Source organism: Protopterus annectens, chromosome 7.part1 (genome assembly GCF_019279795.1).
Source record: "Protopterus annectens isolate FY-2018-M chromosome 7.part1, PAN1.0, whole genome shotgun sequence".
Taxonomy (NCBI): domain Eukaryota; kingdom Metazoa; phylum Chordata; order Ceratodontiformes; family Protopteridae; genus Protopterus; species Protopterus annectens.
In genome coordinates this window covers 532,345,734-532,368,580 of record NC_056740.1, presented here as the reverse complement: position 1 = coordinate 532,368,580, position 22,847 = coordinate 532,345,734, and the positions used below count along the sequence as shown (strand labels likewise).

Genomic DNA, 22,847 nt, shown 5'->3' with positions numbered 1-22,847 from the left:
TTGTTTACAGAAAATGGATCTTGCGATTCAGCTATTGCATAACTCAAAATCAGAAGATTTCTACTCTCAAAAATTCTTGTATCTCATGTTTTTTTTTTCTTTTCAGACCACAGTATGATATCACTGAAAAATTAACATGAGAGAAACTGCTAACCTGTACAGCTCACTTTATAACTTAAGGCGACAAAGAAATGTCCTGAAATTAAAATACTTGTACTAAATCACAAAGAAGAAAACAAATGCTGGTGTCATATGCATTTAAATGTAATTATTTCACAAATAAACTCCTGTTTCAGATCTTAAGTAACAGTAGTGCATATGGCTGTAATAAGATTTCAGGCCTGCTTCCGTCTCATGATCCTCTTAAAATGCCAGGCTATTTTGCAGAATGAGATTTTAAATGTCAGTACCATGTATTACAGTGACAGTAAATCAGAACAATGAGCCATTTACCCAAACGACTCCAGGAAATGATGGGTTTTGGGTTGCCAGTGGCGACACACTCCAGAATCACAGTCTGATGCAATGAGGCCGTAATATTTTGAGGTCCCACTAAAATGATTGGCTTCTGCAAAGGCTTTGGCTCTGGGGCTAAACAAAATAAAATATATACTTTTAATTTCACATATCATCATGAAAGTAGCAGGTTATCACATGTACAACACCAATTCACAAATCAGGTATACACATTCATCAATAAAGGGGTGTCTCAGCTCCCTTAAAACCCCTGAGCTTCTGAAAACTAAAATACTATTAAAATGAAACAATTTCATAAAGAAGTAAAGACATCTGAAAGACAATGTACCTGTATATTTTTGCAGCAGTATTTTATTGTAAGAAAATGTTGCATACTTGTAATTATTCAGTGTTACTTATTATATTGTTTATTTACAAGTAGATACAGGAATGCAACTCTCTTTATGTGGTTCACTCCTCTGACTATTGTACTCCTTTAGAACCATCAGAATGAAAACAAACAGTTTTACTGTAATTCTGTAACTATCCCACAGAATTCTGTTGGCTCATATGTCTCTAGATGCCTTACAGGACAGAATTTACTGTGGTCATAGAATGAGTCTAGAAAAAAAATCAGCAAAACTACCCAAACAGAAAGGCTGTTAGCGATGGCCTTCTTTAATGATATTAAAGAAAACAGCATTTTAAGAAAGTCTTCTGATATAATTTGCCCACCCACAGCAAAGCTCTAATAACAGAGAATCAGCTCTCGTGGCATCTTTTGTTCTCTTTCAAGCACTCTGCAAGAAGAAAAAGTGTTTGCTGTTTACTTCCAAAGCACCATCTCCTCTAAAAGGTCTTCCCATTTATTTTCTGTGCAAACATCCCCAGTCATGTATCTGCAGAATCCTGCTATTGCCACTAGTTTAGTTTGATGTCCCCTATGAGAAGACAAAGTGTTTGCTGTTTACATCTATGTCACTTCTTTCTGCATCCTCTGCTCATCAGCATACTACTTAAGATCTCTTCAGGGTGCATGCAGTATGTGCCACCCCATGGAGCACATCCAGTATGTGCCACCCAGTAGAGCTTTTTTCACAATGGCTGCTGCTCTCCTATCGCAACAAAAATGTGCCTCTCTCCTGAGATAAGTCTCACTAATTGTGGTGTTTGTCAGTGACTTGAAGAGGGGCAGAAAGACTTCTACTTGCCAAACAGCAACATTTCTGGCCATTCACGTTAACACACTTTACTCTGGTCTCTACTGTGCATCATAGTGCAGAATGCTCCTGGTAGCCTTATAGTTACTACTTCTGTACCCTCTTCATTTGATGACAATATTAAATTCATAGAGTCTGCCTAACATCCCAAGTGCACCCACTATTTAGTATTACATGCCATTACGTTCTGGGGTATTTGGCCGATAAGTTTGTTGACCCACCTTCAAAATGCTATGACTACACATAAGGTACCAGTCAAGTCAAAATTTACATCCCTGCTTTCTAGTTAACAATACTAAAGGACATCAAACTCACTGGACAAGTAACTGTATGTAGCCAGAACAAATTCAAACCGACTTTGGACATACAGATCAAATATAATGGCAAGGCAGTAGTAACTCCCTGTAGCGCCATCTTCTTACCTTTAGCAACTTTTCATCCTACTTCATTCCTATCTTCACAAAACAAGCAATTATTTAAGAATTAGCCACACATTGTCCCTTAAATGACAATTTCAGAAACAAATATCACTGAGTTGTCACACCAGTTGTTGTTGTTGTGTCTTTTGGCTTTTCCAGGTTAGGGGTCACCACAGCGGAACTCCGGTCCGCTAATGATTGGCAGTAGATTTTTACGTGCCGAGTTGCCGGCCCTGACGCACAACCTTCAACGAAGGTACACCCATTCCCGCATGTCTCCACACAGAATTCCTCTCCTGTTCACAGTTTCTACCAATATGAGCAATCTAGAAAAGCTGAGCTATTCTCTAGCACAGAATAACATCTGTTTTCTTACTTGTATTGCTACAGGAGGACAGAGTTTGGGTCTGACTTTGAAATGTAAGAGTTTATGTAGATGAAGACCAAAGTTAGAGTACAAAGCTGATTTTACAGCATTATGATATTTCTTTACAGGAATATGCTGTTTTCAGGGACATGGGGCATATGCAGACTAAATTGGGCCATCTAAAGCAAGAAAAACTGGTGAAGAATGACTCCATCACCAGTTGTTAGGACAGTCATACTCTCTTCAACACGAGGAATGGTGTAGTTATCACTTTTACAAAATAAATATGAGCAGTGACTAAGTGGAAGTGGAGAGGGCCACACAATGTAAATGCTTAAAAATGATACAGGCACGTGTTGGAAACTGCATAATCACTCTGAAATGTACACATACCTGAGTTAACAGTCATTATTGCCTCTTCACTTCGCCGTCGGTTTGCCGTATTGGTGGCAACACAGCGGTAATATCCAGCATCACTTTTCTTTACACCATATATCTGAAGAACTCCTGTGGATAAGACTGCTATCCTGTAGGAATAAAAGCAAAAGACCTGCTTTAGTACCTCTTGTTTAGTACATATTAAACTAAAATAACACATTAACCAGTGTTATCAAGACATGGCAACCTTCTGAAAAAGTCAGGCAAAATGTCAATTCTTGCTGTATGGTAATTACTTTATGTTATCTACCATCTATATTAATTATTACCTGAACCTGACTTTTTCAAAATGTAGAGAATAAAGAATCATGCTTTAGGTGTACACTGTAGGTACATCTCTGTAAGTGTGTGTGTGTGTGTGTGTGTGTGTGTGTGTGTGTGTGTGTGTGTGTGTGTGTGTGTGTGTGTGTGTGTGTGTGTGTGGGAGGGCACTTGTCTAGTTGGAATTTTTTTGATCATTATATGAAAATCACTTTCTGTACTCATTTTACATTTGCTGTAGTTGGCTTACTGTATGCAGAAAACAAAAAAATAAATAAAAATGCAAAAAAAAAAAAACCCTCCAAAAAACAAAAAAAAATTTTAGTCACGCTTGGAATCAACATCCTTCATCTACTACTTTTGAGATTTCATTCTCCTTTCTACGGGACCAGCATCACTCTGGATTTCTTTCTACTTCTTCTTTTAGACAATCGGAGTAACAAACACTAATTAAACAATGCAGCAGCTCTTTTATTATCTTGAAAACTTTCAGATTCTCTTGCCAATCACAGAATTACCATTTGTGCCATTCCAGTCAGCTTACAAGCCCATGCTAGGCACTAGCCTTGCAAAAAGGCACTGGCAGCTAACAGAGTAATAGAAAGGTGTTAACAGTACAAGAGGAAATGCTGAACAGGACAATCAGTACGTACAGAGCTCTGAAAATAAAAAATGCAGCAAGTACGCTGTCACAACCTAAAGCAGTCACATGCGTGAAGTATAGAATTAGTCTTGTAGTTTGTTTTCCAGTATAGTCCTGAGGAAAAGCAACTTATTTAAAGTTGTTTCCATGAACTGCATTATTTATGGGAGCAAGGGAAGAAGCACAATCATGACAAGTGACTTAAAGGCTCAAGGTCACACAGTGAGTGACCAACATACATTCTAGCCACAGTTATAGTTCTTAAAAGACTGGAGCAGTGTTCCAACTTAGTGATAATTAAACATAAAGGTATTCTTTATACTTAAAGAGATGTGTGTCATCTGCCTTATAAATTTAACTGCTCGAACAGTATAATCTCTCCACAACAATGCAGAAAATTAGCAGTTATTGTATGTCTGTTGTTCTACATGCAGCAGTTTTACCCTTGCATTGCAATTACAATGAAAAGTTTCTTTTGTGTAGAGTACACAGACTTATGCCTACTTTGGTGAGTTTGTCAACAATACCTGAATGGGGTATTGTACTGAATGCATTAGCCAAGTCTAGGTAGGCAGTATGTACTGTTTTCCCCTCATCCACTGCCTTGGTGACCCTCTTAATAAAGTCTACCAGATTAAGTAGGCATGACCTTCCTTTGACAAAACAAAATGAAACAAAAAGTACAGTTGTGTGCCTACCATAAATGTAGATGTTCGAGTGTATTCACTGTTGCAGTCATTACTCTTGGGTTATCCTGCTGGCAGGCTACCCACAGTTGGCCTGAATTCCAAAGTCCTGGTCCGGCGTCGGTTGCTGTTGCCTCTTCCTTGATGTCAGTGCGCTAGGGGTATAAAAGATGCAGCCGACGCCATTTTCTTCAGTTTTTCTTGCCCCAGATGTCAGGTGCCCCCAAAAGGGTAGGCTAAATATATTATGCCAATAAACATAAATGCAGTAAAGAAACATTTCCTTCATCTACACGCAAATACACCACATAGGTTGTATAGAATAGTGAAGTACAGATAAACCCCAGCAAAGAAAAGGGGGGCGGTGGGAGGGTAACCTGGACTGCGACAGTGAATACACTCGAACATCTACATTTATGGTAGGCACACAACTGTACTATGTTCATCGTGTTTCACTGTTGCAGTCATTACTCTTGGGTTGAATCCCAAAGCTGAGGATGAATGGCTGGGCTAAATAGGATTAGGAGAGGCTATGAGGCCCTGCAGAACTGCAGTGGCAAAGCCTGCTCTGGATTTAGAGTACACAGGTAAGTGGTAGTGCTTTGTAAAAGTGTGCACTGAACTCCAAGTTGCAGCCTCTAAGATGTCTTTAGTTGGTACTCCTCTGAGGAAGACTGCTGAAGTGGCTGCTGCTCTGGTAGAATGAGGCCTAATGCACTGATTTGCCATGCTGAGAATAGCAGAAACGGATGCAATGGCCTATCCATTTAGAAATAGTCTGTTTTGAGATAGCCTTTCCTTGTGTTCCTGCAGCATATGACACTAAAAGTTGCTCAGTCTTTCTGAAAGCTTTAGTTCTGTCCAAGTAGAAGCGTAGCTGCCTGTGTATGTCCAAAGAATGCAGAATTTTCTCACCCTTGTTCTGTGGGTTTGGATAAAAGGTAGGCAAGTGAATGGTTTGGTTGAGGGCCACACTGGACACCACCTTAGGCATAAATGTTGGGTTTTTCCTCAGAGAAACCCTGTCTGGATGAAAAATGATAAAAAGTTCCACAGCCATGAGTGCTTGTAACTCCGAGATTCATCTTGCAGAGGTTATTCTAGGAGCAGAGCTGTTTTCCAGGACAAGAATTTTATATCCGCTGTTGAGGCTGGCTCAAAAGGAGGCAGTGTGAGTTTTTCCAAGACATAATTGAGGCCCCATGCCAGAATTGGTGCTCTCCTTGAAGGCCTGATGGTTTTGGCCCCTCTGAGGTACTGCCTTATTAAAGGATGAGAAAAGATAGGTGGTTTTGTATTGTAATGGGCTGAAATGGCAGAGGCATGAATCTTAATTGATGAAAAGGAAAGGCCTTTATCCAGCATCTCAGTTAGGTATTGTAAAATCTGAGGAATATTTGGTACATACGTGTCAATGCCTTGTTCCTGGTTCCAAGCACAGAATCTCTTCCATTTTTCTGCATAAGATTTTTTGGTACTGGGCCTCCTGGCCTCCAAGATAACATCCATAACAGCTTTTGAAAGAGGAGTGTTCTGAATGGCTACATTATCCGCCATGCTGCCAGATTTAAGGTCCTGAGTTGGCTGTGCAGGATCTGATTGTTTTGTTGGGTCAGCAAGTGAGAAGTTTGAGGCAATATCCATGTTGGACCTTGAGACAAGCTCTTTAGGATTGGGTACCAGAGCTGGTGTGGCCAGTCTGGTGCAATCAGTATCATTTTTGGCTTCTCTTGTCTGACCTTTAGGAGTACCCTGGGAAGGAGAGGCAGTGGAGGAAAGGGATATACTGTTATATTTTTCCAGCTGAAGGATAGGGCGTCCTAAATCCTTGTGCAAAATTTCTGTAATTGATAGTTGTGAGGGCAGGCAAATAGATCTATATCTGGCATCCCCATTTCCTTGTTATCATGCTGAAGACTTGTGGATCCAGTTTCCACTCATGGGGATCCATGAGGTTTCTGCTTAATTCATCTGCCAGAGTATTTGTTTTTCCTGGCAGGAATTGTGCTTGCAGGTGAACTTGATAAGTCAATGCTGTGTCCCATAAGGTCATTGCTTGTCTGCAGAGGGGGTAGGAATGTGCACCTCCCTGCTTTTTTATGTACCACATGACCGTAGTATTGTCTGTCTTTATCAGTAGCTGTCCTGGATGAAGTAGATCCTTCAAAGCTGTCAGGGCATTCTGAACAGCTAGCATCTCTTTTTGATTGATGTGAAGATGCATCTGGCTTGCAGGCCATGTACCCTGAATACATTTTCCTGCCATATGGGCCCTGCAGGCATAATCTGATGCATCCATTGTCACTGTCTGTCTGGCTGTGGGTAAAGTGAATGGCAGACCCTTGTTGTGGTGACAGGCCTGTGCCCACCATCGAAACTCCTGTTGTAGGCAGGGAATGAGGGTAATTACTGTCTCCAGGCTGTGGCAATGCTGAGTCCAAACACTTTTTAGATACCACTGTAGTTTCCTCATATGCAGTCTGGCATATGGAATTAGTAGAATGCAGGATGCCATGAAACCCAAGGCCTGCAGGATTTTCCTTGCAGATAACTGGGTTTTTGTTGCCAACTTTTTGAAGTAAGACGTCAGTTGCTTTTGCTTGTCTGGCGTGAGATAAGCCATCTGGGCAGTTGTATTTAAACTTGCACCCAGGAATATTATCTCTTGAGAGGGTACTAGTTTTGATTTCTTTTTGTTTACTGTGTACCCTAGGCAAATTAGTAATCTTTTTACAAATGCCAGATGCTTTAGAAGAATGTCTTTGTTCTCTACTTGAATAAGGCAGTCGTCCAAGTAAGGATATATTTGAATTCCTCTTTGTCTGCAAAATGCAATTACTGGTGCCAGGCATTTTGTGAAGACCCTGGGCACAGTAGATAAGCCAAAGGGCAGTGCAGAGAATTGGTAGTGCATTGAGCCAGCTATGAATCTGAGGTATCTTCTGCAGGACTGTCTGATTGGGACATGCAGGTATGCCTCTTTTAGGTCCAAAGTTACGAGGCAAGCCATTTTGCCCATCATGGGCAGTAGCTGCTGTAGAGTCAACATCTTGAATTTTGGAACCTCCAGAAACGTGTTTAGTATAGACAGGTCCAGTATTGGTCTCCAGGTTTTGTCCTTTCTGGGCACTAAGAAAAGTCTGGAGTAAAATCCTTGCCCCTGCTCTTGTTGTGGTACTTGTTGAATGGCCCTCATGTCCATGAGGGCTGTAATTTGCTTTTGTGCCTCTGCCCATTGGTTGTGTGGCAGGTCTGAAATGCCTTTTGCCCTTGGTAGGGTGTGAAAATGGAACCTGTAGCCTTGGGACACTATGTTCAAGACCCATTTGTCTTGGGTAATCTTTTGCCAATTTGATGAAAGAAGTGCTAGTTTTCCTCCTAAGGGGGCTTCCAAAAGAAAAGTGCTTGGATCTGGCAGAGGAAAGTCATTGGGACTGTTTCCTGTAAGGTTGTGATTTGTCTTCTCTGCTTTTGGAGGTAGGAGCACCCCATTGTTTAGGCCTGTATGAGCCTTGGGGCTGAGGTCTGCCTCTGGGACATCTGTATCTGCCACTTTGTGGTCTGTCTGACACTGGAAAGGACCAGTTTTTAGAAGGCCAGTTCCTGCTAAATCTGGGTGGCTGTACCTGTAAGAAATCCTTAACTGTCTGCATGGATTTCGCTTTATCCTCCATTTTCTTCAACACCTCTTCTGCTTTAGCACCAAACAAAGTATCATGCTGTAATGGGGCATCTAATAATTTTGCTTTAACATGATCAAGCAGATTCTGTTTCTTTAACCAAGCATGCCTTCTAATAACAGACCCTGTAACAGAGGCCCTGCAAGAGGCCTCCAGTGAATCATAACCACATTGCAAAGTATGCTTTCCCACTTGTTCAGTTGCATGCAATAAATCCTGCATTTCCTTGTTCTCTGAACATTCAGAATTTGTCAACATTTTCTGTTTAAGCAGTGACATTAGGTATTGCTGATATTTAAGCATATGAAACTGACAATTTAAAGCCCTTACAGCCAAGGTAGCAGAAGTGTAAACATTTTCCCCCATCTGTCCAGTGTCCTAGAATCCCTATCAGAGGGGGCAGGGTTTTTTGCAGTGGATGCTTTGACCCCTTTGGGACCCTGAGATATAACTTCTGGGTCAGCAGTGGGGTTTTTATATAAGAATTTATGAGAATCCGGGACCCTGTAGTATCTTTCTGGCTTAGCAGGTGCAGGGGGTAAAGAGTCGGGGATAGGCCGGACTCTGAAAATATGAAAATACATCACCTACAATGCTAGAACAGGTGGAATAGCAAGGGGTCTGTGCTGAGGAAGTAACAGAAAATCTCTGAGCCTTTTCTTAGATTTAGAATAATCCTGGCTCTCCCAGTGGAAATGCTCCCTCATGGTATGCAGGGTTTCCTCAAAAGAATAATCCTCAGGAGGAGAGGCTGAAGGAATGGATTCTTCAGCATCAGAGTCCTCACAGGGAGGGATAGGATAATCCGGTTCAGACGAGGAATCAGAGGAAATAGAAACCTGATCAGAAGAATCATATCCTGTCTCTTGCCTAGGCCTCTTATCAGGAGGGGGATGGGAACCCCTGATCAAAGTAATTAGGTCTTCGGCCATTTTAAGCATCTGTTTTTTAGGCATGGAAGTCTGAGTAGGAGAATGCTGTACTTGTTTCTTTGTCTTTAGAGCTGCTTTAGTCTTTGTCTTTGAAGCTGAAGATGGTTTAATATATAACTGTGTAGGTCTGAAGATACCCTCAGAAGCCGGTGCCTGCTCAGCGGCTCCAGACCCATCTGACGGAATGATTTCCGAGTGTCCAATACCTTGAGTATCCAGAGGCCCAGTCGGCTTCACGTGGGAGTTGGAAGCGGCCTGTGGCTCTGAGGCAGTGGGTGCCGGGGGCTGCGAAAGTGCCTCACTGAGAACCGGTGAACTGGTGACTGGCCTAACGGAGGCCTCGTCGTCGGTTTTGGACCTCGGATGCCTATCCTTTTCCTTGTCCTTGCGTTTTCTGTAAACTCCGGTCGTCGGCTGTTCTGACGGCATTATATAATTAAATCTTCGGCCAAAGTAATGAAATGCAAAATCGAACCGACGCTTAATAGTGCGTTGGCTAAATCTAGCACAAAACCGACAGCTAGCAATGTTGTGGTCAGGGCCTAGGCAAGGAATACAGTAAGAGTGAAAATCCTTATGAGGTATTTGCTTCCCACAAGAAATACAATTGTTAACTTTTTCTGACATCGGTCTGGAGCAAGAAAAAAGTTTCCCCAACGGGGTATTTAGCTTTAATGAAGACTTTGGTTCTGAAATTCAGATTTGAAAATCTCAGGAGTCGGCCGACCGGCACTTGCGAACTGCTTTTGCTTCGGGCACCGCGAGGCAAGAAATACTGGAGAAAATGGCGTTGGCTGCATCTTTTATACCCCTGGCGCACTGACGTCAGGGAAGAGGTGACAGCAACCAACACCGGACCAAGACTTTGGAATTCAGGCCGACTGCGGGTAGCCTGCCAGCAGGATAACCCAAGAGTAATGACTGCAACAGTGAAACACGACGAACATCTGGGATGCATCCAGTGTCTTTATGTTGGCAATATCTTTTTTTGATCATTTCCACTATAATTTGTTGCATGGCTTTGCATATTAGACTAGTCGGGCTAATGGATATGTAGTTTCCGGGGTCAGTTGATGGTCCACTCTTGAGAGGAGACATAGCTGTTGTAATCCTCCACTCACATGGCATGTAGCCTGTTTTGAGGCTGTAGTTGAAAGTGGTCCTGACAGGTCATGTTTTAAGCTATTTAGGAGGCAACCCGAGATATTGTCTGGGCCCACTGAGGCTGTGTTTTTTACCTTAGCGAGTGCCACCATGACCTGCTCCCTGCTAACAGTTAGGCAGTTATGCTAATAGGGATTTCACAGGGGGAGGCAAGGAGAGAGTGGGGGTGAAGTTACAGCTGAATTTGTCAAGCCAGCAGACTCACTATTTCACTCTGCTCAGTGAAGGTGGTACCATTTACCACCAGTTCAGTACACTGCTGTGTGTTACCTTTTAGGTTTCAAACATATCTGTAGAAGGCACCAAACATGACACACAGGAACATCTACTATGTAGTATAAAATATAAAGTAGTTTTACACCTTATTTTAGTAATGAGAGTGTTAAGAATTTTATGGCTATGTTACGTTTTTCTGTGGAACAGATTTATAGTAAATTTAGATATGATAAGTCATCTATTTGTTATAATTTGACTCAATCTGAATGAACAGCATTAAAGGAACTTGTAGATAACAAACACTTGATTATTAAACCAGTGGATAAAGGGAATAAAATTATGATTCTACACTATAAACAATACTTAAGGATGTGTTATACACATTTAAAGGATACAAGAATCTATAGGGCTGTTAATACTGAAATGTATTATGAAGCATTAAAACAATATGCAGCCTTACTAGCTAAGGGACAACATTTGGGATATATAACCAGGGAAGATATGAATAAAAAAATTTAATATTGAGAAATGTACCATGGCAACTTTTTACTGTTTACCGAAGTTACATAAAATAGGATGGATCCACCTGGTAGACCCACAGTGGCTGCAACTAAATATTTTCTACATAATATTGGCATAGTTTTTGCATGATTTTTTACTACCTTACGTACAAAACCTAGACTCTTATATTAAGGATACTTTTGATTTTCTCAATAAAGTTTCCTTGATTAAATTGGAATTCTAGAATGTATTGGGTGACTTTGGATGTCACTAGTTTGTATACTAACATCAAGCATGCTGATGGTATTACAGCCCTGCATTCTATCCTGAAAGACTGTCCCTTATCGAACTATGTGACTGAGTGAATAGAATTTAGTTTGACTAACAACTATTTCTCTTTTAATGAACAGATTTTTTCATCAGTTACAAGGTACAGCCACGAGTGCACTTTTGTCCCCACTTATGCCAACTTATTTATGGCTATGTTTGAAAGGGAATATATTTACCAATATGAATTTTACCAACATGAATTTTTAAAAAAAATATGTGATAAAATACTGTAGGTACATCGATGATCTTATTTTTATTTGTCAAGATGGCATAGAGGTAGTACAGGATTTTGTTGCTGATTTACAACGTAATCAGTATAATTTGTCCTTTGATGGCCTACAATTTGGAAAAGAAATTGATTTTCTGGATGTACATCTTGTGGGCACTGATAGGGATGAGATTTTTACCTCAGTGTTTAGAAAGTTTCAAGATGGGGGTAATTCTTACATGGCTCCAGTTTTCATCCAATTCATTTAATTAATTCCTTACCTTATGGGGAATTGTTGCAACTTCATATAATTTGCAATAATATTTATGATTTATCCAAAGCTATTCTTTCTACCTCTCGAATGTTTTTTTAAGAGAGGGTATTCTGTCTTTACTATCTTTGATGCTTTGGATAAAATTTACAAGAGTTATGAGCCTGAATATGATAAATTTAATCATGTGAGATATACACATGGTAGTAAGAATACACAATTGCAAGATAACCTATATGTGGTTATGACTTATAATATTCTTAGTGAACAGATACAAGAACAGGTTAAATATTATTGGAAATTTTTGTTAAGAGATGAAAAGTTAAAAAAATTGTTGAATTATCATCCTATTTTCCTTAGAAAAGAGGAGCCAGTTTAGTTGACAAATTAATAAAATTTTATTAACCCTGATGAACGTTTAATAGAGAATCCACGGGGCAGGGGAACATTCCCCTGTGGGAAGTGTAATGTTTGTGATTTAGTGGTACAAACTTCTGATAAAATTTGAGGAAAGAATTTCACTGTTTTGGTGAATTTTTCATGTATTACTGAGGGGATTGTATATGCTTTACATTGTCCTTGTAATCTAGCTTATATAGGTGAAAGTAAAAGAATGTTCAAGTGTCGAATGCAGGAACATTAGAGATATTAAAAACTCTAAATTAGAAAGTTCTACTGCTGTCCATTTTAAAGAATGTTACAATAGTGACTATAAATTATTACAAGCTACTATTTTAGAAAATATTTTTGTAAAGTTAGGTGATGAAACTATGTTAAAAGATAAATTGCTGTTTAAAGAATCTTTATTTATTCTTAAATATAATACTCTGGTTCCATATGGTCTTAATTGTGAAATTAATTAAAAGTATTTAATTTAATTGTTTCTTTTAATTGATTTATTAATTGATTGCAGCTAGTATTTAAGGGGAGTGTTTTAGTACTTGTGTATATACTTCTTGAAGACTGGTGAAGTCGAGGCGCTAAAGTTTATGAATAAATTGGGATTCTGTTTGCTGTTCCTGTGTCATTTTTGGTACCTTTTCTGGTTTGAATTTGTGGTTTTGCATATCTGTAGAAGGCCTTGTGGTTTTCTTTAACCTGAGATGCTATCTTGACCTCATAACTGGCCTTGATGCATTTAATTAGCCCTCTTAAGTTTCCTGTTTAATTTAATTAGTGGTCTCTTGCCATTATGAGAGTTGCTCTTTCTGATTTTGACCATGACTTTTTTTCCTTTTGTTATATACCCTGTTAAGGTCAGGATTCCACCAGTGTGGTTTTGGTATTTCTTTTGAGATTACCTCTATGCAGCCATATACATGGTTGTACAGGGTTTCTGTGAACAATTATGCATAGGTTGCTGTGAATTTGGGGTTCAGAGGAACAATGAATTTTGACAAACTGTCACTTAACAGGGTGTAGTTTGCTTTAGAATAGTTCCTAAGTGTTACAGTTTTTGCTGGGTGTTCCATGTTAATTTTTATTTTGAAGAAGAAAGTGTTGTGATCTTACTTCACCAGTGAGGATGTGACACAGGGGATGTAGCGGTCTCCCCTACTGGTGAGTACTAGGTCCGGTTTGTTTGAAACTATGGCTTGAGTGTGCACTCTCTGGTCAAGGGTTTTGTGTTAATAAAGTCCAGGAAACATTGTGCCAGCAAGTTGGAAGTAGTGTGTATGTTTCCCAGTCTATAAAGAGGAAGGTGAAGTCTCCCATGAATAGGTTATTGGGCTGGAAGGTAAATGCTTCCAGCAAGTCTAGGTATGAGTTAAGGGACTCTTAGAGCATAGGTGGTGACCTACAGCTTGTAAAGATATGGTAAGGGAGTTTATCCATGATGATTTGTATGTGAATGAACAAAAGGGCATTATTCTGTTTAACCAGCCTAGAGGTATATTTGTTGCTAATTTAGATCAAGACATCTCCACTTTAGTCCCTGTCTGTACAGCTGATGGTCTAGACGTGTGGAAGGCACTGAAGCCTGGCACTGCCAGAGTACTTTCTATTGCTTTAAACAATGTCTTAGTAACAGCACAGATGTATATATTCCGCAGAGTGAGGTCAGCTCATAGGGCATGGAGTTTCTTGACAAGGCAATAATATCTTTAGGTTCCTTTGGGTTTTATTTACTAAGTTGGTAGTTTTGTCAATTTGGCATTGCCTAAAAAAGCTGTAAGGGGTGGATAAGGTTTTAGCCAATATCCAGAAGCCCAGGAGTGAACAACTGCAGGCTGTCTTTATCAAAGCAACATGGTCTATTAACCCTGTCCTCCCGTGCTGACAAATAATGAATCCCCCTGGAGTGACACCAGAAACTAAACCAATTGTTAAAGTCAGTCATTTTTTGTTCATACTCTGGCATCATCCATGGTGTAGGTAGAATGATGCTCAATGCAAGGCACATACCTGTCTGAGATACATATTCAGAGAGATCTATAATGTCTCTCTTCCTATGGTCTAGTGAGGTACATCTCAGGTCATTTATACTCAGATTGACTATGACAGAATCATACTGTCACCTGTGGTGTAGTGACCTGCATGCATGCATAGCCTGTCAGATCTTGGCTCCAGATAAGCAACTTCCTGTTATTGTCTCCTTGACCAGTCTGGTGAGTGGGGCATCTGTGTGTCATACAATGCAGTTCTCTATGACAAGAGTCCTGGGTAAAGTGTTTGCACTTATACATACTGTTTTAAGTTTCTTTAAGGATTAAAAGGTTGTCTGTGAACGGGAGACAATCCCTGCTTTGTTTCAGGGTACCCATATCTACCAAGCTGGATATGGAGACTTTTGGAATTGCATATTCTTGTTGTCTGGACCTGTATTAGGTTAGGTTATTATGGTTTGGTGTGAGGAATGGATTATACACAGGTCTCCTAAGATGGTTTCCAGAATTAGGGACTACAGAACAGATCACTATTTCATGTAGTGTTGAGACTTTAGTTGTTAACTGTTTGCAAAACAGAATATTACCTGCTAATTCAACTTATCACTTGTAAGCAAATATGTACAAACCTTAGTATTTGCTAGCATTTTTCATTTACTATACTGGAATTTTTCTCCCAGGACCACTGGTAAACAAATGCAAATAAATACATAAATAAGATCCTGCAGGCATTAATATCCAATTCCAAAATTAAGATCCTGCAGGCATTAAGTTAAATAGCACAGCCTACAAACTTGTGTAATTTTCTCTGGATTAGCTGCCTTACCTGTGGCTTATGTTGTTCAATATTGCTTTCCATGTCTGTCCCACAAAAAGGATAAAAATGCAATAGTAATATACCCAATCAATAAAGCTAAAGACAAATCAGTAATGTGCATTCTAGTTCATAGTATCAGCAGTTCTTTACTGATAACCAACAAAGCATGAACCCCCAGCCCCTTCAGAGTAAAGCAAAGCATCTTAATGTCCAAATTTAAAAATCTTTTGTAAAAGCATACCTGGCAGCTTTTTTTTAATTAAAAAAAAAATACAAACATACCTGTCAATGGCCAGTGGCAGTGCTGTTCGATTGAATTCCCATGTTATGACAGGTGGGGGGTTTGCATATATCCTACAGATGAACCGTGCCACTCCACCCTCTTGTACAACTGTAGAAGTTGGTTGCATTTCAAAGGAAGACATACCTAAAAAGTGAAACACACAGCCAAAAATTGCAAAATAAGTAAACAAAAATCAAATAATTAATGTTAAAAAAGTGACACTGTTTCATGCACCAAAGATCATATGTTTTTCACTACAGTGTGCCACAAGCAAGTAAAAAAGAATTATGACTACTCAACAACAGCTCAGCATGTCAAAAAGCCAGACCCTGACATTAATTATATAACTTACAAAAAATAAGCACTTGAAAATACATCCTGTTTAATTAATCAATACTCTGGAATGTTGACTTCTCAGTGCAGCATCACAAAATCAAGTAAATACAGTAGAGTCTCCGATAACTAGAACTCAAGCAACTGGAACTACCAAGCAACTGGCAGTTTTAATTGGATTTATGCTGGTATACGAGACAATCAAAAATTGCAAAGCAGAGCCACTTCTACTCAATGCGGAACAGCCCAACGGCTGTTCTACATTGAACAGAAGAGGTTTTGCTTTGTGATTTTTGATTGGCTCATATGCTGGTATACAAGCCAATCAAAAATAGCAAAGTGGCTCTCAAGCAACCGGAAACTACACTTATCCACCATCTACCAATCCCCACGGATGCTGGTTAAGTGAGATTTTACTGTACTGGAGGGATGGGTATGCGTCTCAATGATTACCCCTTGTCTGGAACAGGTTTTCCATCCCTGTGAAGCAAAGCTCATAGCAAACCCTATTTAAATGAAACTTGTAGACCAATGAAAGGGAAATTGCACATTTAGCCTGGTTTGGCACCTATGTCCAAAAGGGGCAGCAGAAGCCTATGAAGACATGATGTGTACAAGCCTACATTGTAACTATAAAATATCTTGAGGTATTGACACAACACATGTCAGCAATATTTGGTAAATCTGGGGTATTCTTGGTAAGGCTTAAAAAGGCTTTTGGGCTGACAGTCTAGTAACCACCTAAGAGCCTATGAACCTATAATCTGGCAAATGATATGGTCCATAGGTTCATAGGTACAATCAGTCTGCAGACCATTACAAAACTTATTGAAAAATCTTCTATTCAAAAAAGTTTGGGCAAGACAATATAGATGGAGAGAGAACATGAGGTTGCCCATCCAATTATCTAGGTTTGCCTTGAAGGTGACAGGGATACTACTAGACTTGACATCCAATGGAAGTCTCTTCTAGAGTGAGAGATATGTTAGGATATGAAACTATCACACCAACGTGACTTATTTATAAGCTAATGAAGGTTTAGTCCCTTTAACTAGGAAAAAAAGTTTCTCAAAGCAAGCCTCAAACCCATCACTTTGAGGATTAAATGCTTTCACTCTCACTCTCCCTACTAAACTACTTAAAATACTTAATAAGCTACCCAGGATATTTGTGTTCAACATGACCGCTGTGGCTCCCGACTGAAGTTTCAGCACTCATGACACCAAGTGCCAACAGAAGGGAAAAAAGACTGAAAATCCCACAGAGGAGCAAATCTCGAACATCGCCCTTCTCATTTAGACAAGAAGCACAGCTGGAAAGGAGTCTGTTTTATCCCAGTTTGAATACTGCCAACAATTTTACCACTACCTCCACCAACAAGAACAGACAGGTTTTTATCTTTCTCTTTCCCTATAATAACCATCAGTGCTGTACTCCTGTACAAACAAGCTGGTTACCTGTTCTTAAAGGACAAAGAAAAGGGCCCCATCTGTTCTTCATGTTAGGAGTCACTGCCAGTCACTTGCTAACACTCCCTTTTGTTACCTATTCTAAACTCCCTAGAGCATCATCACAACCCCTAAATGCTATCACAATTCTTAACCACAGATTAAACTCTCATCTCAAAGAGTTTTCAGTATCAGGACCCCACACATAGAATAACTACCCCTCTCATAACAACCATCGTATATGTCCTCTGGACATAATTTATTAGAATACAGTGTTTCCTGTTTCTGCTTTAAATGTGTTTTTAATGAGAATTTCACCTTTTATCATGCCAATCATCTAGCTAAAGCCGCAGTGGTGCAGCGGTTAGCGTTGTCGCCTCACAGCAAGAGGTTCTCCCGTTCGATTCTCGGCTGGAGTGCCTTCTGTGTGGAGTCTGCATGTCCTTCCCTCGGTCAAGTGATGTTAAAGACATGCAGGTAGTTGCAAGCATGAATGGGTGTGCCTTCTTTGAAGGCTGGGCGTCGGGCCGACCCTTAACCGGGAAAAGCCAAACATCTTTTTATCATGCCGATCATCTAGCAAACCCACCACTCTGTTAACTTTTTGGTCCTCCGCTCGCTATGAGGTAGTGCCCGACAATGCCTTACAGGAAGGGGGAAGGGTACATAAACAGCTGCTAGCTGACCATCAAATACAGTACAGCTGACTCACACTTTTCTTATAAGCACTCATTTTTGTGAAGCTAGCTCTTGCATACAGAAAGACTTACCTTGTTTGGCTGCCATATAATTAGTTCAGCACTAAGTCCCTGATCTCATTTTACAAAAGTCTCATATCTCAGGCTGTTTGCTGTTATTAAACTTGAACTGCAAGGTCCCAGCTTGTGCATATATTGTATCTGCCTTATCAGGGTCTTGTTTCTCATTCCCATTGTTGTGCAGTTATGCAGTTGGTATTTTTATTTAAGAAAAGTGTGGAGTGATGTCCCCCAAATGAGAGATGCGGTGAGGTTCAAGTCTTCTCCTTACAAAAATCGTGACTCTGAATTTTACTTCAGGGAGGTGTTTCTCAACCATTTTCTTTCCAAAGGAATTTGCACAGATCATTACTAATGGAAGTGTGTAAACATGCAATGTGTACAAATGTGGCCCCTTTGTGGCACTTGGACTCCACTGATTTTGCTATGTCAGCATTCAGCCACTACATAACTCAGTTATGTACAAACATTCGCACACCCAAAACTTCCTGCTTTCCATAACGAGGCATTCTTGAGATGAGGAACCTATTTCCCACCCTTTAACATGTGAGCTAGCCTCTGGTCACTAATTCATGGCTTTTTCCAACAGGCCTCTCAGACACAAGGATTGCTACTTGGCCCTATGATACACATAGCAAGAAAAAATATACTATTCAAAAACACTCTTGACAACAGACTACAGAATACAAAAAAATAAAGTCCAAGAAATGAGAAAATCTCTGGCAGAAACCTTCTCTCACCCTTTCTCTCCAAGTCATCTCCAGTCTACATATTTCATGGAGTCTTAAAAGACTGAGGGAAAGAAACATATGGACACCATACTGCGGTGGTGGTGCTGCGGTAGCGTTGTCTCCTCACAGTAAGATGTTGTCCTGTTCGATTCTCAGCTAGAGCGTCTTCTGTGTGGAGACATGCATGAATGGGTGTACCTTCGTTGAATGTTGTGCATCAGGGCTGGCAACTCGGCACGTAAAAATCTACTGCCAATCATTAGCGGACCAGAGTTCCGCTGTGGCGACCCCTAACCGGGAAAAGCCGAAAGACACAACAACTTAAAAATAACTTTTCCAAAAAGGAATAAAAAACCTCTCCCTTTTTTCATACATGGTGAATCTTCTCAGAAAAAAAATTAGATCATTTATGCCGCTCATCTCTAGGCATTGTCTCTTGTATAAGGCAAGTTTAACCGCTGTCCACCAATGAGCAGCTACCAACACACATACTGTAGTATGGACATCATACATCAATACACAACAGTAAAACACAACTCCGAAAACAAGGTCATCTGGTACCCTGGGAACACCCTCAACTCAAAGTCAAGAAACAAACAAAAACAAATCTTTTCAAATAAAAAAAAAAAATCTACAACATGCTTTTATGCAGCTATGACATCCTAGTGACTTCACAAACAATGCCAACAGTCTGCTGCCACACCACAGGCACCTGCAGATTATCCCCCCAATGGCTTGCTCCTTGAGCAGCCGCCCCCTTTGCCATAGTGCAGTGTTTCCTGTAACGAGCTGTAACTAACAATTCCATTTGTTAAGGAAAGAGTTTCACCTACTAGGATTTTGTGTACAGTTGGTCAGATTCATTCTGACCGAGTAAAGGCAGTGAGAATTTTACTTTTTTCTCCTGTTAGCCAAAGTGAATGTCAGTTTCTTCCTGAAAGTCTGAGAACCATAACTGCGATCTTTGGGAAAGTGAGATTGTAAGTGCCACTATTACTTATTTATTTATTTGCATTTGTTTACCAGGATGGTCCATTGAGCCAAAAAGTGCCCATTTTCAGTACAGGCCCGGCGAGAAAAACTCTACAGTGATTTATACAAACAACAACAAATCTTGCAAATACAACAAGAGCTGACAATGAAATAGTTTTTTAACAAAGTAAATAAGGCAATGAGGCAGTACAGTTATAAATAAGACTCTCTACTGATTCTACTAGTATAAGCAATAGCAACAAAGGATTAATAATCGGGAGACAGGTAGGATTAAGGAGGTAGGCAGGATGGACAAGGAGTAAAGTGGAGGTGGTAGTGGGAGACAGAAAAAGTATGACTGAACAGCCGACGCCGGACCCAGACTTTGGGATTCTGGCCGACTGAGGGCTGCCTGCCGGCAGGAAGAACCCTACGGTGATGACTGCAACAGTGAAACACGATGAACATCTAGCACAAGCATAGCCACTAAGGGGACAGACATTGTTTTAAGGATTTTTGGAAGATAGATGCACTGCTAGTCGATCTTAGAGTTGGTGGGAGAGAGTTCCATAATTTAGCAGTGGAGAAGGAGTGGAGCATTTGGCCAGCGGAGATGTTAAGTTTGTTAATCTGCAAAAACATTTGATTCGTGGAGGGGTCTGTCTGGGTGACAGGGTTTAAATAGAGAGGAAAAGGCAGGGCAGCTGGCAGGATTGAATATTAGTTTATGGGCTGCTGTTAGTTGTACATATGTAAGATGATGGGGAAGTTCTAGCCAGTTTAGTATTGGAAGAGAGGCACAGTGGTGGGATGATTTTTTTTGTTAGTGACGAATTTTGCAACTTTGTTATAGCAAGAATTGAGCTTGGATTTTAGACTGACCTGTATGTTAGTAAAGGGGGGGGGGGGCATAGAGGAGAGATGGGAGCAGAAAGGAGGAGGCAAGTGATAGTTTTCAGGAGAAATTGAGGAATGTTATATACATCGAGGAATGTTGTATATAGTGCCACTAAGGGCACTATATACAAATTCTGTGTTTAAGGTACCACAAAATACCCCCCCCCCACACACACACACACACACACACATACACACACACACACACACACACACACACACACACACACACACACACACACACACACACACACACTCTATGGTACAGAGATCTCAGAGTTAAATTGCAAAAAAAAAAAAGAAAGTTTATCTGTTTGTTCCTTTTTGCCCTTTGGTTTGGGAGTTAAACTGCAGGGATATGGCGAAAGGAAGAACCACTCCATGAGAATGCAGGGTAACAGCATTATAGTAGCTTTTCAGATTCATTGCACTTCTTTCACTCTCTTTCTTCTTCAAATGTTTTGCACCGACCGCGGTGGTGGTGCTGCAGTAGCGTTGTCACCCCATAGCAAGACGTTGTCCCGTTCGATTCTCAGCTAGAGCGTCTTCTGTGTGAAGGCATACATGAATGGGGCATGCCTTCATTGAAGGTTGTGCATCAGGGCTGGTAACCCGGTACGTAAAAATCCACTACCAATCATTAGCGGACCGGAGATCCGCTGTGGCGACCCCTAACCGGGAAAAGCTGAAAGACACAAACAGGGAGGCTGAAACATGTTCCATAAATCATTTTAGAAGGCATATTTTCCTGTGAAAAATCACTAAAAACAATTACAAATAAGCATCTTCCCCATATAGTGAAAATGTAGTCATTTGTTCAGATTTCAGTCTCTCCATTTTGTTTATTTATTTTATTTACTTATTTATCTAAGTTTGTTTACCATGGTATTACCCAAGCAGTGCACTGTTGTAACAATGACAAATTTCAGGTCCAGCCCATGTTGCAGTTGGAAAGAAATTAACAGACCAAGAAGAAACTTCACAGTGTGGAGGGTGTGACATTCACTCCTTGAATTATGTTATGCACCTAGTTCAGTAATAAAAATCAAACTGTAAAATACATACGACAAAATAATCAAATAGAAAATAGTAGGTAGTCCGCAGTTGAGTTAAAAATGGAATATCCATTATTGAAACACACAAACAAGCGATCCTAGTTATGTATAATGAAAAGCATCAAAAACATTCCTTATATATCATCAGGTTGTTTGGAGCAAGGCAGTGGTTACAGAAAAGAAACTTCTACTTCAAGTCCATTCTCCTCTGGATCTGGCTTGTCTTTTTCTTTACCCAGTGCTTCAGTATTATCTGGATCTGGCTTGTCTTTTTCTTTACAAAATGCTTCAGTATTATCTGGATCTGGCTTGTCTTTTTCTTTACCCAGTGCTTCAGTATTATCTGGATCTGGCTTGTCTTTTTCTTTACCCAGTGCTTCAGTATTATGTGGATCTGGCTTGTCTTGTCCACCATATACTGGTTCAATTTAAAGACTGTTAATCCTTGACATATCAGCTGATTCCTAGCAATTTATTCTGATTCTGTGTACAACACATTATGCCAGTTTCCTTGCTTACTTTTTGTCTTTTCTGCACATCCAAAAATGTCTGCTTTGCAAGATATGCCAGTTTCTCTTTCTAGATGTCTGCCAGTCTGTCCTAATTTAAAAGAAGGCGTCCTTACTTGATTCACTGGAGAGGAGCAATTCACAGCTGCTACTTCTTCAATACATCCCACATCACTTACTCATCACTGCATTACCTTCACTGTCTTGTTATGTAGCCTCAGATTACAAAGACATCTACTGTCACTGGCATCCACCACGGGGCTCTGTCCTCCAGACAAATCTCCATCACTGTTCTGCACATTCAATTTCTGAAGAGCTGAATGGTCTACATTCACACCTATATCTCCATGATATCTCACAAAAAAAGTGACATTATTGCCCAGTAACAACTTCAAAATCCTCTCACTCTGTGCAGTGTACTTGTTACTAATACACTTTTCCACACACAAGTGTTGAATCATTCATCCGCAGAAAGCAACTGTGAGCTTAAAGCTCTATGATGCCTTTTTAAGTTTTCTGCCTCAGTAAATCCTCTGTGTGCAGCATGCAATGTATACATGCTATCTTACTCAAGTACTCATCATAGTGCACAAGTATTTATCATAATACCAGAGTATGAATCACAGTAGTCAAGCACTCATCATACCACATATTATAGTACCCAAGTATACATCGTAGTACTCAATTATTCATCATAGTGCCAAGTACTTCTCATAATACCTAACTATTCATAGTACCTAAGTATTCATCATAGTGCCCAAGTACTGCTAATAGTACCAAACTGTTCATCATAGTACCCAAATACTCATTATACTATCCAGTATCCAAGTACTCATCACGGTGACAAGTACTCACTATAGTACCT

General features: G+C 40.1%; 1 protein-coding gene across 1 annotated transcript in view; it reads right to left on the bottom strand.

Annotated features, from left to right (window-relative positions):
• PRTG (protogenin) overlaps positions 1 to 22,847 on the bottom strand; it is a 627,066-nt gene that overhangs the window by 295,679 nt on the left and 308,540 nt on the right. Inside the window, exons 3-5 of the mRNA XM_044078520.1 lie at positions 15,279 to 15,423; positions 2,856 to 2,989; positions 454 to 591 (exon numbers count right to left, since the gene is read on the bottom strand). Of these exons, the coding sequence (XP_043934455.1) occupies positions 454 to 591; positions 2,856 to 2,989; positions 15,279 to 15,423 (417 nt within the window). The remainder of the gene's footprint in view (positions 1 to 453; positions 592 to 2,855; positions 2,990 to 15,278; positions 15,424 to 22,847) is intronic.